The 16867-nt window shown below is 44.7% G+C and overlaps 1 protein-coding gene across 1 annotated transcript in view; it reads right to left on the bottom strand.

Annotated features, from left to right (window-relative positions):
• Window positions 1-16683, bottom strand: part of DDX1 (DEAD-box helicase 1) — a 49218-nt gene extending 32535 nt beyond the window's left edge. Inside the window, exons 1-10 of the mRNA XM_019520765.1 lie at window positions 16653-16683; window positions 10462-10513; window positions 9131-9194; window positions 7509-7538; window positions 7243-7339; window positions 5917-5964; window positions 3183-3266; window positions 2823-2906; window positions 2369-2445; window positions 3-96 (exon numbers count right to left, since the gene is read on the bottom strand). Of these exons, the coding sequence (XP_019376310.1) occupies window positions 3-96; window positions 2369-2445; window positions 2823-2906; window positions 3183-3266; window positions 5917-5964; window positions 7243-7339; window positions 7509-7538; window positions 9131-9194; window positions 10462-10513; window positions 16653-16668 (646 nt within the window). The 5' untranslated portion in view covers window positions 16669-16683. The remainder of the gene's footprint in view (window positions 1-2; window positions 97-2368; window positions 2446-2822; window positions 2907-3182; window positions 3267-5916; window positions 5965-7242; window positions 7340-7508; window positions 7539-9130; window positions 9195-10461; window positions 10514-16652) is intronic.
• Window positions 16684-16867: the final 184 nt, after the last annotated feature.

The following is a 16867-nucleotide window of genomic DNA, read 5'->3' as shown; positions in this document are numbered from 1 at the left end:
AAAAAGAAAAGGAAAGAACTTACCATTTTTGGAAAACTTTATTTGCCCTTTATCTAGATCTAGATAGCATCCAATTGTATCATGCATGGTGAATTCCTATAAAGAGAAGACAGACTGTGCAAGTACAACTCATTTGAACTAGTCCTAAAAGAAGTCAGTGCTTACATTCTATTGATTTTTATAGTTTATTTGACCCCTTTTCCTAATTGTATCGGTATCTTCAGAAAATTGGGCTGTATTATTTTCAGTTCTATCTTAAAACTATTTCCTCTGATGACAAATATGTGCTCTCCAAATTATTCCAGAACTTGGAAAGCTGGCATCTTAATGTATTTAAAAACATAAGATAATGATTTTACACCATAAATTTGATCATAAACAAAAAAAGCATTCGTTAATTTATTTGGAAAGACTGTGATGACTAGAAATGCACTGTAATTCAGATTTATTTCACAAACCTAACCCTGAACATCAGATAACAGAGCTATGCTCTGACACTTGAAGATGCTGCTCTATGTACCCAGTAAGGAACTGCACTGATCAGCTCTTAAATGTAACCATTATTTAGTAAAGCTTGGAATATTATGAAGTGCTTCAATGTTAGTAATCCAAAAGCGATTACATCTTATAAGCTGTGACGTTTAAGGTTTGAACAGTTGACCAATACCATATAAAATAATTATTCAAGTTGTGTTTTTGTTTGAGTTACAGGAATTGAGCTGGGCAATCAAAATCTGAAGCTGTCTGGAATAAAAAAAAAGCTACTTAATTTTGAACAGATTTTTTTTTTTTTTTTTAAATCAGGATTCAGAAAACAAAAAGCTCTGATAAAAACCTCCATAAAATTTAATTCTAAACTGAGTAGCTAAATGGAAAAGAAAAAAAAAAAAAAAAGCTAGGCCTGACAAACTTCAATTTACTGGTATCCAACTGAGTATTCTGACAAGGATTATTTTTTTGACTCATTCAATAAAGGGTTTGTTTCACATTAACTACTGCTCATTGGGATACAAAACCCTCTTTGGCATGGATGTAATGTATATGGACAGGTGGGTATCATATGAAGTCAGATGCCAACACTGGAGGAAAAAAAGGCTCAGAACTAGTCCAAGACCCCTGAACTCACACACACAGAAAAGAGGCAAAGTTTATTCTTCCCCATCCCAAACATATTTCTCTATTGCTATGTTTAGGTGGAAGATTTAGATGGTGGCTAATTTGTTTAGTTAACCAATGTAAATGTTGTTTTTTGTAAGCACCTGTAGGATTTAAGTTCAGTTTATGTCTCACTCTCTAAGATTAGCAATGTATGGCACAGCATAGAGCCAACATACAAGAACTTTATTTCTAAAAACCAGAAATGTAATGGATGCGAAATGTCATTCTACAATAAGCCAATGGTTGTCAATTCGGGGTCCGTGTGCCCCTAGGGCAGGGGTAGGCAACATTTTTTGGCCAGAGTGCCGAAAACCCCCCACAATGTCTACCTTGTAAGGTGCCGGAGTGCCAACATGCCAGAGCCCAGAGCAGCTGTTTGCAGCCTCCTGGCTGCAGCTGGCCCATGGAGCCTGGTCTGCATCCAGCATGGCTTGCAGCCTCCCAGCTACCTGCTGGGAACAGCCTGAGCTCCATGGCTGGCAGCAGCTGCTTAGTGCCCAGGCTGGCGGTGGTGTGCTGAGCAAAATGGCTGTGCATGCCATGCTCGGCACGCTTGCCAGGGGTTGCTGACCCCTGCCCCAGGAGTACTTAAAAAGATTGTAGGAAGTACTGGAGGGGGTGGGAGGGTGTTCCTGCTGCTGCACACACCCCAGTGGAGGCCTGGGGGGGCACTGTGCGCTGGGCTTTGTGCACTGCCGTAGTTGCCCTCGGACTGGTGCGATGTCACGAGTCCACAGCTGGGCAAGCAGGGGGCGCTGCACAGCCATTACACTGCTCCTGGGGCAGCTGCAGCAACAAAGCCCAGCATGCAGTGGCAACTGCCTCTGCCCCACACACAGATCAGGTGGCCATGCGCCCTCTGGGCCTGTCGGGGTGTGCACAGCAGCTGGAGTCCCCCTGCGCCCTTGGACGAGCCGCCCAGGCTCCCATTGTTCCATGACCCAGCCCGGCCAGGGCCCCATTCACCCCAGCCCCCATCTGTGCTCCGCTCTGTCCCTCACTGTGGGGGCCTCAATCTACCTCCCCCCACCACCCCACAGCCCTTTCTCCTTCCCCAGACTTACCTGCTGGGGGCAGCGTACGCGTGTGCTCAGCTCCCCCAAATAATTTTTAATATAAAAGGGGTACATGAGCTGAAACTTCGAGGCAGGAAGGGTACACTTGTTAAAAAAAAGTTTGAAAGCCCCTGCAATAAGCAACTGAAACTCACCTCACCATAACTGTCAAACTGTTTGTTATGAGACTTCTTTCCAGTTCCACCAAACCCAAAGCCATATTTGTCAGTGCCTAGAATCAAAGCAACATAAACAGTTTTAATCTGGGTTGAAGGTCATAGTTCATACTTTTCCATTTACCAATGGCTATACTGTGTCTCTCTCAAAACTGTTGTATTACTATCACACCATGCAATACTCAATCCCACACAATCTTTAGAGTCTTCTTCTACTCTAACACCATGCCTTAGATAGCAGAACAATGCTTTGTTTCTGGTCTTAGCTCATTTGCATTAAACACTCCTAGCCCCTTACTGAAATGAAAACAGAGGAGCAGAGTTTACTCCTCAGGCAGCCTTCCTGTTTGCAAGCCTGCAGCAAGACTGTAGCAGTCCTCCATAGCTGCAGGCCAGCTGGGTGTCCGAGTTTTCTTATTAGGAGTTAACTCACCTAAATCTAATGAAGCCTGCATGGTGGAGAAACCAATTCTGCACAAGCCCTGATCGTGACAGGATACTTCGTAATAGTATTTTCCTAAAAGAATTAAGAGTAAGTACATATGAAACATTCTGATTCAAGCTCAGTTAAAATGGTTAAATTTGGTTAATTTGAAGAGGGAAAATAAAGTTTTTCCTTTTTTAAAAGAGTTTAAAAAAACAAAAATATATAAAAAGTTAACTTCTGCTCAAAGACTTTTCTGACTATAGACAAGTTAAAACTAACAACAGAAAAACAAGGTTGACAAAGTCAATTACCTATGTCAGAAAGTTAAACTTTTCTAAAACATATTAATTAGAATGTTATGCTTACCTTTAGTCACTCCTCTGGTTGCTCTGCACCCATGCCATTCCTTTACTTCTCTACTTTGGCAACAGAGACCATCAGAACCAATTGCTGAACAAGACAAAATGTTTTAAGGGTAGTCATCAAAAAATGCGCATCTTAATATTGTACCTGTAAAAATTCTGACCCAGTTTGAATCCAATTTCATCCTTTGTTACTACCAAATAAAAGGTGAATAACCATTGAGAAGAACTCTTCAGCCCAGAGCAGGTGAAAACTGGGGAGGGCAGTTCAGCAGCTGGAGGAAGAAGCAAAGCTCCAATGCAGTGAGGTCCTCTTTCTCAAATCTCATCAGCATATTTTAACACTCCTTTTTGCCTTTGCAGTGGCAGGACACCGATGATGCCCTTGCTCCCCTGCTTTTACCTGTGGCAAGTTAAGTCATTATTGATGTTTTGGGCACTGTGCCTGCTAGTTGAGAGAGAGCGTTATTTGAAAAGTTTAAGTAGAGATTAGACAAAATTTGTCTAGGATGGTTTAGACAGGAATGAACCTGCCTTGTGTAGGGGGCTGGCTAAATGATACTCTGAGCATCCTTCCAGCCTTACTTTTTTTATGATTGCATACTTAATGTCTGTTCCTCCAGTATTTGAACTAGATTTCTCTTCTAATGACATTTAAAATAAGCAGAGTTTACCACCACTTCGCACAATGGAGTGCAGATCTGGAAAGGTACAAGTACGCATACAGCTTCAAGGATGTGGAAGAAAAATAACTAACAATGACAATATTCTTAGAAAAACTGCATCTTTGGAAAGGTTTCACTGCAAGTAGGGGTGTACCGATACAAATTTTTGGGGCTGATACCGATAGCTGATATTTAAGGAAGCATATCAGCTGATATAGATCCAATTTCTGATGCAGCTGCCTCCAGCTGGTAAGTCCAGTGTGGTGCAAATCAACATCCCCTGTGGTGAGGGAGGGGACAGGCACTGCACAGGTGGGGTAGGAAGGTGGCTGGAGCCACAGCTTATGGGAGGGGCATCTCCCACTACTGTTTGCGCCCCAGGAGGGCATGGGGGGGGGTGTCCCCCAGATCTGTGCAGGACAGGACAGGCTGCAGCTGGGACTCAGAGGCGGCACTGGTGGCGCTGGGAGGATGCTACATCCACCCCAAGTTTCACCGCTGCTCCACTCCCAGCACTGCTGCCAGCAATCCAGTGCAGCCCCAGCTTAATGCTCCACCCCCACCCATGTGCCAGGAACAGCCAGGGCTGCACTGGGTGGCTGTGGCACTGACAGCGGTGTGGCGGTGAAATCTGGGGTGGATGCAGCATCCTCCCAGTGCCACTGGCGCCCACCCTGAGCCCAGCTCCCGCCAAAAAGAGCCGTGGCTAACACTGCGACTGCAGCCTGCCCTGACCCCCCGGGGTGCAAGCAGAGGCAGAAGCCACCTCCCTCCCCACTAAGAGCCGCAGCTCCACCCCCTCCCTCACTGCAGGGGGTGTTGATCTGCTCCCCACCTCCCCTCCACACCCGATGTACCAGCTGGAGGCAGCTCTCCACACTGCTGGCTTTGCTCCTTGCTGTCTGAGTACTGTGCTGCAGTTGCATGCAGCACGGGCATTTATTGGCCAAATTATCAGCCCCATCAGGCCGATATCTGATACAGCCAGTTTGCTTTATATCAGTACTGATCCAATAACAGACCAATGTATTAGTGCATGTCTAATTGCAAGTTCATCCAATTTTGCACAAACATTTATAGAAAAGCAAGATTAAATATTTGTTAACACTCCTTTCTAGAAGAATTCTGCTGGAAACACTGTTTATACCAACAATGTGTTCCTAGGCATACAGAATTCTGTCATAGTCCTTTTTTCAAAAGCATTCCATGTTAAGCATGGCTTTAAGAACACAGAGATCAGTTTAAAGTTATATCAAACCAATATCTGGCATAATCTCTAGGGGAGGTAAATACTAGAATATAAAGCCATTGTACCTTATGTAAAAAATGCAATATATAAAGCAAGTTAATACCACAGTACCTTCAGGCTGTCAACCTATTATTGGGACTGCAGGCACTGTGATTTCAGCCCCTGACTGGTGACAGCAGCCAGGGCTGCATCATTTGTTGATTTCACCAGAGTGAAGAACATGCCCCACTCTCTGCTGCTGTCTACAGGCAGCTTTAAGTTGTGTTTGACAACCCTGGTGAGGGGTGGTAAGATGAAGCAGTGTATCCCGGGATACTGGAGAACCTAAGGAAGCCATACCACCTGATGTGTAATATGCCATAACTGAAACTGAAGCACTATATAAATGAGCTACAAAGACATTCTACATTTAAGAAATAATCTCTTTGAGGTTATTTTGCCACTTTTGCAGCTCATTTGCCATTTTCATTTGGTGAGAACATACATTCAAGTAATTTATGTCAAAATTCATCACTCAACTCATTAATAGGGTGATAAATGTAATGTCTGCCAGGGGCCTAACTGTGCAAAACTGATGCTCTTCCACGTATTTACAAAAAACTTGTATTGAGAACAAATAGTTCTCAATAAATAAGCCACATACACACAGATGGCATTTTCATCCCAGTGCCAAGACTGGATGAGACTTTGGTTAAGACCCTACAAATCTCTCATGTAAGTAGTCCACACTGTTGAACAGTACTCAGAACTAAGCCCCTATATTTACACATTACATTATAAAGATTCAAATTTATTATTCACATAACAGTTTTAAGATAACTTACCAAAAGCTGAACCTCTATCATATGGGTTCATTTGCCATTTGTTGAGCACTAGTTAAAAGAGATAGCAGGAAAAGGACATTAAACCAATAAAATAAGAACAGCTGATGTTAAGAATCCACATGAGTTGCAAGCAACATGTAATATGATAAATATTTTGGATACATGTTGTAGGAAATGAAAGGTTTCAAGACTGAGGTCTTAAGCTGGCAGGCCTAATTTCAGATATAAGGGTAACTTTAAAGCTGGGAACATGAGTAAGCCTTCAGAGGACATCTAGAACATAATGTTCTGGATTTTGTATCAAATTACATTTCAAGCAACTAGGGGCTGTACAGTCTATGGTACATGATGACACTAGATAAGTTTAGTATTAAGGAAAATACAAGTGTTCGAGATATTTTGAGAGCAAGACATTCGCAATGATTACTCTTATATAATTTGTATTTGTTTGGAGACGATTTGTACTGAATATCTATTAAAAAGCTATTGACTAGAATACTATTTATTTTAATGCATCCTTCAGAGGACAACAACATGGAGACGCACACATCCATGTGGAGCTATTTCAAAATGGAAGAGGGAACTCTTTCTTCAAAATGTGCACCAGCTGTTCCATTCTAACAATCGTGTATGCACAAGCTAGGAACAATATTTTATGTATCCAATAAGCTTCACTTTAATACTGCTTTATCCAGGGTTCAAGTTGGAACAGTTTTTCTCCATCTGTATTTCTCCTGGCCTATGCACATAACTGTTAAAATTGAAGAGCCACTGTGCAATCCCAATCAGCAGCTCCCTATTGAAAAATTCCCCTTTTAAAATGGCTCCAAATGTATGCATGCCCGTACCTATAGTTGCGTATTCCTGAAACCTATAAAAACCAAGATTTTCAGCCTTTTAAGTTAATCATACCAATATACAGAAACAATTCTAAGGCAAAGAGGTACATTGCCTATATTAAGGGCATGTCTAGAAGGGACTTTAGGTCCCTAGTATAACTATACTGCTTTTCTTTCCAAAGCTAACACACATGCAGCTGATTAAAGCATCTCTGCATTAGATGTCATGCAAAAGCATCACCATACAACAGACTCCAATTTTAACTGGAATCTGAAAGCTACTGCAACAGCTCCAATCACCTCTTTAAATATCCACATACTGTATAAACATCCCTTTTCATAAGCATTTAAAATCCAAAATCTATTTAAAACTGAAGCAATATTATGTTAAAGATTTTTTTAAATGTTCAGTTCCAAGTTTTGTACGTCAGTCTAATGGCATTCCTAAATTTTAGGAAAAATTACAACCTTAAGTACAAAGACTTACCAGCCCCACCAGTTTTGATGGTTGCTTTTCCCTTCTTGCCTTCTTGCTGGTCCTTCAGTGTTTCATAAACAATCTGGATAACTGGAATGCTGAAAGCCTAAAACAAAGTTATTTTATTTCCACATTTTTATACTTATATTTTATGTTATGAGATGTTTTAGAATCAGATGTTTGGAGTAAGCCATTGTATTTATCATCAGAACTGCGTCCATTCAGACCCTCTTCCCCTTCTTGTTTTTAATACATTAATTAAATACAATACTTACACCAGTCTTTCCACTCCCTGTTTCTGCAGCCTATGTTGGAAACAAATTAAAACATATTTTAGAATTTAAATTAGAGCAGTTAAAGAGCAACATTTAAAATTCCACCATACTTTAAATTTTACTTTTGCCTTTACTATATCTGCCTACAGCAGGTCAATAAAATAGCACTGCTATAGCTATCCATAAAGGATTGCAAGGATGAAGAGCACAAGCAACTCACTTTGCAAGATAGCCAGGTAAGGCCTCATTTACATACTTTAAATGTTTCAGTGTGTTAATTTGAAAGTTGCATCAATTTTAAATAATTTACAAATGTGATCTGAATTTCCTCTGTACCTTATCATCACTCTTCCTTTTGTTCAGTTAGTTTTCTCCTTTATTGTCTGGTCCTTCAGTTAAAAAACTTGGCCTAAAACTGTATTCTGGCTGTGATGTCTGTGAATCCCTTGCAGTTCTCCTAAGTTTTTTGGGTTCTGTGATTATCTCATCCTTTTTCTTTTCCATTTGAATGTTTTCAGTTCTCTGGGTTGCATCCATATAGACAAACCTGGATGAACTGGTTTCCCTACACATCAGCCACTGGGCCTGAATGGAAGTCAGTTCCAGCTTTCCTTGGTGATGTACAAGGTACAGCTTGGCACTGCTCACTGCTGTGCAGACCCACTGGGATAGAAACTAAACATAACCGCAATGTGCAGCTGAGAAAGCTCCAGGCTGAGGGGCAATATTCAATAGAAAGATTCCTTCATCAGAAGATGCTTGATTATTGCTGTATTTTTTCCTGCCACTTTAACCCAGCACATTGAATATTTTTTTTTGTTCATCTTCCACTCTCCACCAGAGGTGGCAACTTTTCATTATTAATGTACCATCTGAATGTAGTTCATGGGATGTTCTGGAGTTCTAAGGGATGAAAACTACAGTAGATTTGTAAATCATAGCCATTCAGAGGGGACCACATGGATGAACTGTAAAAAACAATTTAACTTACTAGAAATAACTGTGCTATCTTGCTATCTAAATGAGAACTTACTCCTCCAAATCATTTAAAGTTGTACACATTTAAAACAATTTACAATCTTGCTCTCGACTAATTTAAAAGGTCAATTTGAACACTTGCAAGAGGAAACCCCAGAGAAAGAGAATATAGGTGTATTAGAAATCAACTGCAATATTAGTTATTTTTATTTTTTCTTTAGGTTTCTAAGAACTCATACAGTACAAACCTGTATCTTTGATGCCCATTTGACAATAAAAAGCCAACATAACTAATGATGTAACTGGCCCTTACCTGTTTAACATTAAGTGTGAGGACTGAGATAAAAAGACATACAAACAACTAGAACTCTTGGTTCCAAGACTGTAATAATTAATTTATAGTATATCATTATTGATTTATAATAAAAATAGACCAATGCATTAATAAATTCAAGGCAGTTACATCTTGTTTCAGTAAAACACTCTTGTATAGTACATTCTGGAAACAGTTACAAGTGCAGTGACTAAAATTTCACAAAACCTGCTCCGAACTAAGGCTTGAACAACCTAATTTGTGAACGCTTAATTTAAAATGTCAGAAACAAAGCCCATACGTCTTAAACAATAACTATTAGCATACGTACCATAAGGACATCGCCACCTCCTAGAATTAAGGGGATAGACTCAGCTTGAATATCTGTGGGAAGACTAGCAAAGGAAAACAACACTTTAGATTAAAACTCAAACAATGCCATAGGCTAAAGAGCTAGTCTATTGTATGTGACAGAATTCTGAATTACTATTTAAAGTAAACGGAGGTCATAACAACAGTTTAGCCAATATCCCGAAGCATACATACCAAATGAACAAATGAATGCATTTCTTTTTATATAGGCAAGAAATGTATTCAGGAGATGTATTCTCTGGGATCTCTACAGATAGCATTCTTAACTTTGATATAAAGCAGATGTTGAAATGAAGTATTTAACTGATCAGTTCAGTTCTGGATAACTCAATTAGCATTGGGAAGCAGGGACAAGCCAAACTCATGAAACCAGACAACTTTTTGGCAGCAGAATGAGACAATCCACAAAATACTCTATGAAACATCAGAAATTCACAAACTACAGCTTGGAAACCACTTTCTGTAGTGGTTAAATCATACTACTGGTTCAAGAAGCTGATCATAAACTCAATGAAGCTGAGCGCACAGAGCTTTTTAGAGACCAGGAACCAAGATACAAGCTACAATCAAAATCTTGCTTTGAATTTCCAGACTTGACTAGGTCTACACTTATTTGTTGGCTTTTTCAGTCATGCATGGTAAGGAGTTAAGTCTTACCATGGATAAAGGGCTGGATATGCATCTCTGCTTTCAAACAAATACAGAAACTGGTATTTTGGAAAGTTGAGTTATACATTAATACGTAAGGGAAAAAAAGTTAACAGAAAACCTTAACTCAGGCACATCTACATGAGATTTTTACTGTGGGGTAGCTAATTAGCTCTGCAGTAAATGTTACATGTCTATACATGAGTCCCTGTTAAGCTGCAGTAAACTAATCAACTCCGAAGCAGGATAGTACTTGTAAATACAAGTACTGTCCTGCCATAGAGGTTTTGGGGTTTTTTTTTTTTTTTTTTTAAAACTTGGCAGCAGCACATTCATAGACACTGGCCTGGCTGGCTGGGGCACAAGGGTGCTTCAGTGCAGGGCCTCCCTGTCAGCTACCCCTGCACGGGACCCCCCTCATGCCCCAGCCAGCCCCTCCACAACACATTGTTGAGCTGGGAAGGGGGCCGGGAGGGAAACAGTCCCAGGTTGGCAAACTGACCCCCAGGCCTCCAACCTGGCTCAACATGCTGCAGTTCCGGGCACACATTTAAATGGCATGCCTGGGAGCAATAAGCTCTGGAGTTTATTGCTTCCCATTAACTGCACACATAGACATGTCCCTTAAGTGCTTATACTTACAGCCAGTCCATCTCTTCTACAGCTTGAGCTATTTCTGGCATAACACCCATCTCTGTAAGAAAACAAACAAATATATATTAGAAACCTCAACACAGTTTAAAATTATTGTTTCTAAATGCCAGCTCCCCAGTTGGTTGCAAAACAAAACATTTTATGGGTACATTTTTGTCTGTCTGTTCTTTTTCTCTACATTGATAGCTTCTGGTGAATGCAGACATAACAACAGAAGAGGAGTCAGGTAAATGAACAGCATGGTAGGAGTATGAGCACCAACTGCTCAGATTCTTCCCAGTGACGGAGACGTATTTGCACATCCAATGAAACTGCATATTGAAATGCAGAGTTCAGCTCTCCCTACTCCTAAAATGTTAATTTTATCCACAACAGACATTTAATTACATTTCCTAAGAGAACAAGTATGGGTGGAGGGCTGATGTGAGTGTTGTTATAGCCATGATGGTGAAAGGACTAGGAGAAGACCAAGAGGATTCTTTTGATTTATTGGACTAACCGTATAGAAAATTCAGACACTTAGTCCAATAAAGCATCTCAAGAAAAAAAGAAAAAGGCTTCCTTGTTCCCTATAGAGGAAAAGGAAAAGATTAAAATCAGCAGTACATCATACAAGAATCCCCAGTCTCACTCTGGCAGGCACTGGAAATGCCAGGATGCCAGACTAGGAGTGCTGCTTCTACAGAATACCTAAAGCATACAGATGTTTACAGGGCACTGAGTTAGTGAAAATAAGTGCTGTATTCAGTCTTCCATCCCAAGCAGTTTTATAAGCCCATCCACATAAAGCAAAAGTTTCCCTAACACACAGTCTTTACTCTGTTCCTTTTACCTCCTAACTCTCCTCATCACAAACTCAAAGACACAGTTACAGTCAGTTTACAAACACCAAATAGCCAACTGAAAGAGATTCTTTACTACAGCTTTCAGTCCCTTCTAGCTTGCTACAGAGGATTTCAAAGAATTCAGCTCTGCTGTTAGGAACCAGAAATCACAGCTTGCACAAACATAAATGCTCTGAAGAATACTGTCATATTAATATTGTAAATTGATGGATGAATTAAGCTCTCTTCCCTTTGCCAGCTGCAGCATTTGCTTCTATTGCTCAGCAGCGGAAATGGGAGCCAGGACCCTAACCAAGCCAGCTGATTGTATTATGCTGTCAGCATGACATTTCGGCTCCTGGTCCACAATGCAGAGAGCTGCCCTAGGCCAAATCCTGTAGACAAACACTTAAACTTTCTAAGACTGAAAACCAGCAGGTAAGAGTTCTCTACACTGAAACTAAGGATAATCAGACCTTGCGCTACACCAACTTTGATGTTCAAACAGCCCCAAATGCTCCCTCCTCTCAATGCGGCCTATATTTTAAATACTACCTATCTCTAACTAGGCTTAACACCATTGTGCAGTGATATTTGAATAAGAGAGTATTTCCCAAAGCTACCGCAACAGCTTCTTAGATTTAGGTCATCAGAAGGGATAATACAGTTCTCATGCTTTTTAGTGCTCAAAAAGAAACAATTCTTGTGTCTTGTATCCTAGAGTTAAATAAAATACCCTCAGCTTCTACTTTTGCTTATACTTCCATGCTACTGGCACAAAATAACTAAGTCTATCAGTTACTTCAATTCAGTATGCGATATATTCAGGCTTAAAGAACTTGGAGATAAATGAAACTGGAAAGGATTGTGAAGACACTGGTGGATGGAAGCACAATCCAGAAAGATCCTGACAGACCGGCAAAATGGGCTAAAGCCAACAGGATGAAGTTCAATGCTGACAAGTGCAGGGTGCTACACTTCGGGAATAATAATCAAAAAATAAAAATACAAAATGGGTGACACCTGGCTGGATGGCAGCACTTACGAGAAGAGTCTTGGTGGAGCACATACGCGCTATGAATCTGCAGTGTGATGCAGCTACGCAAAAGGCAAATATAGCTTTGGGATGCGTCAATGAAAGCATTAAGTGCAAGACAGAAGTAGTGAGAGTGCCTCTCCACTCTGCACTGGTTAGGCCTTGTCTAGAGTATTGTGTGCAGTTTTGTGGTCCACATTTTAAGAAGTATATGAAGAAGTTAGAGGGGGTCCAGAGGCAGGCAATGAGAATGATCAAGAAAGGGCCTGAAAGGCATATCATCTGAGGAGAGACTGAAGAAAATAGGCACGTTCAGCTTGAAGAAAAAGTGCTTAATGGAGACATGATAGCAGCCTTCAAATACCTGAATGGCTGCCATAAAGAAAAGGGAATAGATCTTCCTTTCCCCATGCTACTACACGTGTTAGGAATATTTTTTAAGCCTTCCTTAAAAGCACTGGGTGTTGGCTGTGCCTGAGAAACTTAAACTCAGAGGCTGTTCCTACCTAGAGGGTCTTGCCCCTCCACTCAGGTTCTAACAGATCACCAGACTTCAGGTCAGGAAGGACTGTTCAGATTGGTCTTACCAGGGGTGGGCAATTATTTGGGCCTGCAAGCCACATAGGGAGTTTTGGTGAGCTGCTGTGTGCTCAGTCAGAATTCCCATCCACAGCACCCCTGCCTTGGCAGCAACAGCTAACCAAAATCCTTAAGTGGCGTCATTCCGTCCTCCTGGCTGGACGCTAGTCCCCCCAATACGGGCCCAGGCCAATCGCCACACAGACCCCAAGATTGCAGGACAGGCACCCAGCAACAACCGGCTGCATTCATGGAGCTGCTTCTCCCAATTGACTCCAATGTGCAGTCTCCAGCATGGCCCCCACTGTGCAGCTCCCACCTGGCACTTCCCGCCTAATGTGACCTGCACATCCCTGCCCAGCCCGCACTGTCTCCCTGAGGCCCAGTCCCCCCGCTGCGCCCTACCTTGGTGGTGGCTCTAGCGTCTCCCAAACCCTGACCCACTGCCAAGCTTCTGCTTCCACTTAGCCCTTTTGTTACCATCCCTGGCTCCTTCCAGTCATGCCTGGGGGCTGAAAATGGCATCTGCTTAGGTATCTCTCCAGGCACTGTTCAGGATGGGCTAAAGCTTGGCTCCAACGAATGTCAGGAGTCAGGGTGTGTGCAGAAAGAGCCAAGCCCCCTCTGGGATTGCAGAGCTGGCAGGAACCCCTTGCATTCTGCATGCTCTGGGGTCCTTCAGCCCCTGAAGCCCGGTCCCACCAGCCATGAAATCACTGCTTACTGTTTGGGTTCCACAGGCTGCCACTACTTAGTCTGGGATCCCAGCCTCGGCCCTGTGTACCCGCCCTCGTCCCTGCCCATCTGTGCCGCCATCCCAGCTGGAGCTCAAGACAGAGCCACGATCCCGCACGCTCCTACCTGCATGCCCCTGTGACGGGTGCTGGTTCTGCAGGCAGGAGTGTGCAGGCAGTGGATCATAGCTCTGCACTGGGGATGATAAAGGGCCAAGTAGAACCAGGAGCTTGGCAGTGGGTTCGGGCTTGGTAGGTGGCAAAGCCACAACCAAAGTGGGGAGCAGTGGAGAGCCTGGGCTGCAGGGAGGGAGAATGCAGGCTAGGCAGGGCCCTGCGCATTACATCGAGGGGCAAATGCTGTGTGGGAGCCACACAATGGGGGCTGTAGCAGAGACGCCAGGCAGAAGGGGTGATTGGGAGCAGCAGCTCTGAGAACGCAGCCAGTTGCTGCTGGGCTCCTGTCCAGAGGTGCCCAGCATCAGGTCCTGCCCTGCAGCCTGCGTTGGGCACCGATGCTCCTTCTGATCTCAGCAGACATGTCTAGCACCGTGGGACATCCTGGCCTGGGCTGGGCAGGACCCAGGGAACTACTGGGGCCGGATCCACCCTGCATGCTATATTTTGCCAACCCCTGGTCCTACTGTTAGCTTGGTATTGACTACACGGATTTTATTTTTTTTTGCCTTCCTCTACAGCAGAGGGGCACAGCCCTCTTCCTGGGATCTTGAACGTGCATTAAAAACCTTGACAGCAGCAGGACACTGGCCACCATGGTCCCCTGCTTTACCTGTGGCAGGTTAGGGCATTATGTCCTTGTGTTGTGTCAGGGAAGACTGCACAGTTTTACTAAGAGGTTTGACAATGGATTTCCCTGATTCTACCATGCAGGACCCAAGCAACCACATAAGCATGCGGTACTGCAATGCGTACAGTCAGTGTAACGAGTTAGTACTACTATCTCATCCAGCTCCAACGGGGCAATCTCTAGAATAAGAGTAGCCTCACAGCACCACGGGTAGGTCTCTTCTTAATGGTTTCTTCCAGCTAATCTATCAACTGAACACATGTACATTTGAAGCTTCTTGCTTATTTTCATTTGATTCTTTGACTAACACTGCAGCCATTTCTTTGTGACCCAGAAGTCACCACGACCTAGGATACCCCAAAACACTCACAACACAGGAGAAAGCTCTCTGACCTCTTCTCTAGATATGGGACCTAAAGACCTAAAACTGTGAGGAGTGGCAGCACACAATTTGTGCTGCTGGTGAGCTGCACGCCTCGGCAGAGAGCTCCTGTTACCCTGCCCATGCACAGGCCTGTGTTTCACCTAGGGTTGCCAACCCTCCCTGATTGGCATATGAGAAAATCCTGAGGGATCTGGGACTCTTCAGCCTGAAAAAAGAAGGCTGAGAGGGGACTTGGTAGAAAATTACTACTACAGCAGAGGCGTACATCAAGGGCTCAGCGAACAACTATTCACCAGGACACCCTTGGGGAAAACTAGGAGTAACGGTCACAAACTCCAAGAATACTGTTTCAGGCTCAACATTAAGAAAAACTACTTCACAACTAGCATGTCCAGACTGTGGAATAAGCTACCTCCAGAGGTGGTACAATCACCTACTCTGGAAATCTTCAAGAGGAGACTAGACAGGCACCTGGCTGGGGTCACCTGACCCCAGCTCTCTTTCCTGCTTGGTGCAAGGGGCTGGACCTGATGATTTTCCAAGGTCCCTTCCAGCCTTACTATATATGAACTAGCCTGTCAAAAAATAAGGAGGGAAGGGGGGCAGGGACAGAGGCCTACTTCCAGTCCCTTCCCCCTGCCTCGAGTGGGGACCGGGGCCAGGACTACTCCCCACCCACTGCTTCAGGCCAGGCCTGTGACTGCAGTGGTAGTTGCAGCAGGGCACAGCCAGTGGTCACCCGGCTCCCCTCCCTCTCTCTCTCCCCCACCACCTCACCCTCCCTACCAGCTGTTGTTTGGGAGGAGGGAGGGAGCTCTAGCCCCTGGCTCCAAGCAGCAGGGCAGGGGAGCCACGGCCAGTGCTGCTGGCCTGTCCACTAGCTTCAGCCCATCCCTGCTGTTATGGCAGTACTCTACTATGTAAGGTGGGGCGTAGCCAGCACTCCCTACCTCCTCTGCCTCTAAGGAGCAGCGGGGGCCTTGCCTCCACTGCTCTGTCATGGTGGCACTCCAGTCCCTGCTGTCATGTTGGCGCTCTGCCATGTGCGTCTCTGTCCAGGGCACTCCAATTGGCTGCTGAGGTAGCCAATCAGAGTGCAAATTTAGCGTTAGGGACAGACACACTAAGCCTTTTCCAATATCAGAATCCATGATCTGGCTGGAATCTGCATCCATTTCCTGGTGATATTGAAAGCAATCCAGCAGATTTTAATAGAATATTTTAAGAAAATAATATAATAGGTTGGGGGGGGGGGGACGGGGGGGACCAATCTCCCGGAATAACTTCAGTCAAAGTTGGCGTCCCTAGTCCCACTGCCCCTGCTGCACGCAGGGCAGGACAGGGCAGGCGCTGGGACAAGGAGCTGCGGCAACAGCCGGCCACTCCTGCCCTGTGCCCGCCGCTGCCTGAACTACACAACAACCCCAAAGTGCGGAGAAGGTTGGAAAAAAAAACAGTCTGGCCATCTCCCCGGGGCGAGGATGGGGCTTACGAAAGCCCTTCCCAGAGCCCCTGAAACGGCCCGACCCGCGTCAGCAAGTGCTCGGGAGCCGCCCGAGGCGGAAGGAACAGCTGCGGGCACCTTGTCACACAGGGCCGCGGGGGAGGGGCGCCTCCACGTCACCGCTCGGGGGGCCTCGCGCCAGCAGATATCCCAGCAGGTCCCGCGCTCGGGCTGCTCCCGAGGGACCCCTATGTGCCCGCGTTATTGCAGCCAGACGGCGAGACACCCCCCACCCCACTAATCTGCACTCCTCACTCCTTTCCCCCGCTCCTCCTCCGCCCCGGCCCTGCCCGGCCCAGTCCCACGTACCGGAGAACGCTGCCATCTTGGCGCCACACGCGAGCCCCGACCCGCGGCAGCGCGCAAGCGTAAACCTGTCCCCAGCTTTATCTGCCCGGGCCGCCCCGCGCCCGCAACGCGACGGTTCCGGCGTTCGAGCTCGTCTAGAAGCTGGAGCCCAAGTCGCACCGAAAGCGTCACCGTTCTCCCGCGGCAGTCTCTGCCTGCTTCCCCCCCCCCCCCGG

Source organism: Gavialis gangeticus, unplaced genomic scaffold (assembly GCF_001723915.1).
Source record: "Gavialis gangeticus isolate Ggan-Ray unplaced genomic scaffold, GavGan_comp1, whole genome shotgun sequence".
NCBI lineage: Eukaryota > Metazoa > Chordata > Crocodylia > Gavialidae > Gavialis > Gavialis gangeticus.
This window is presented reverse-complemented; position numbering and strand designations above follow the sequence as displayed.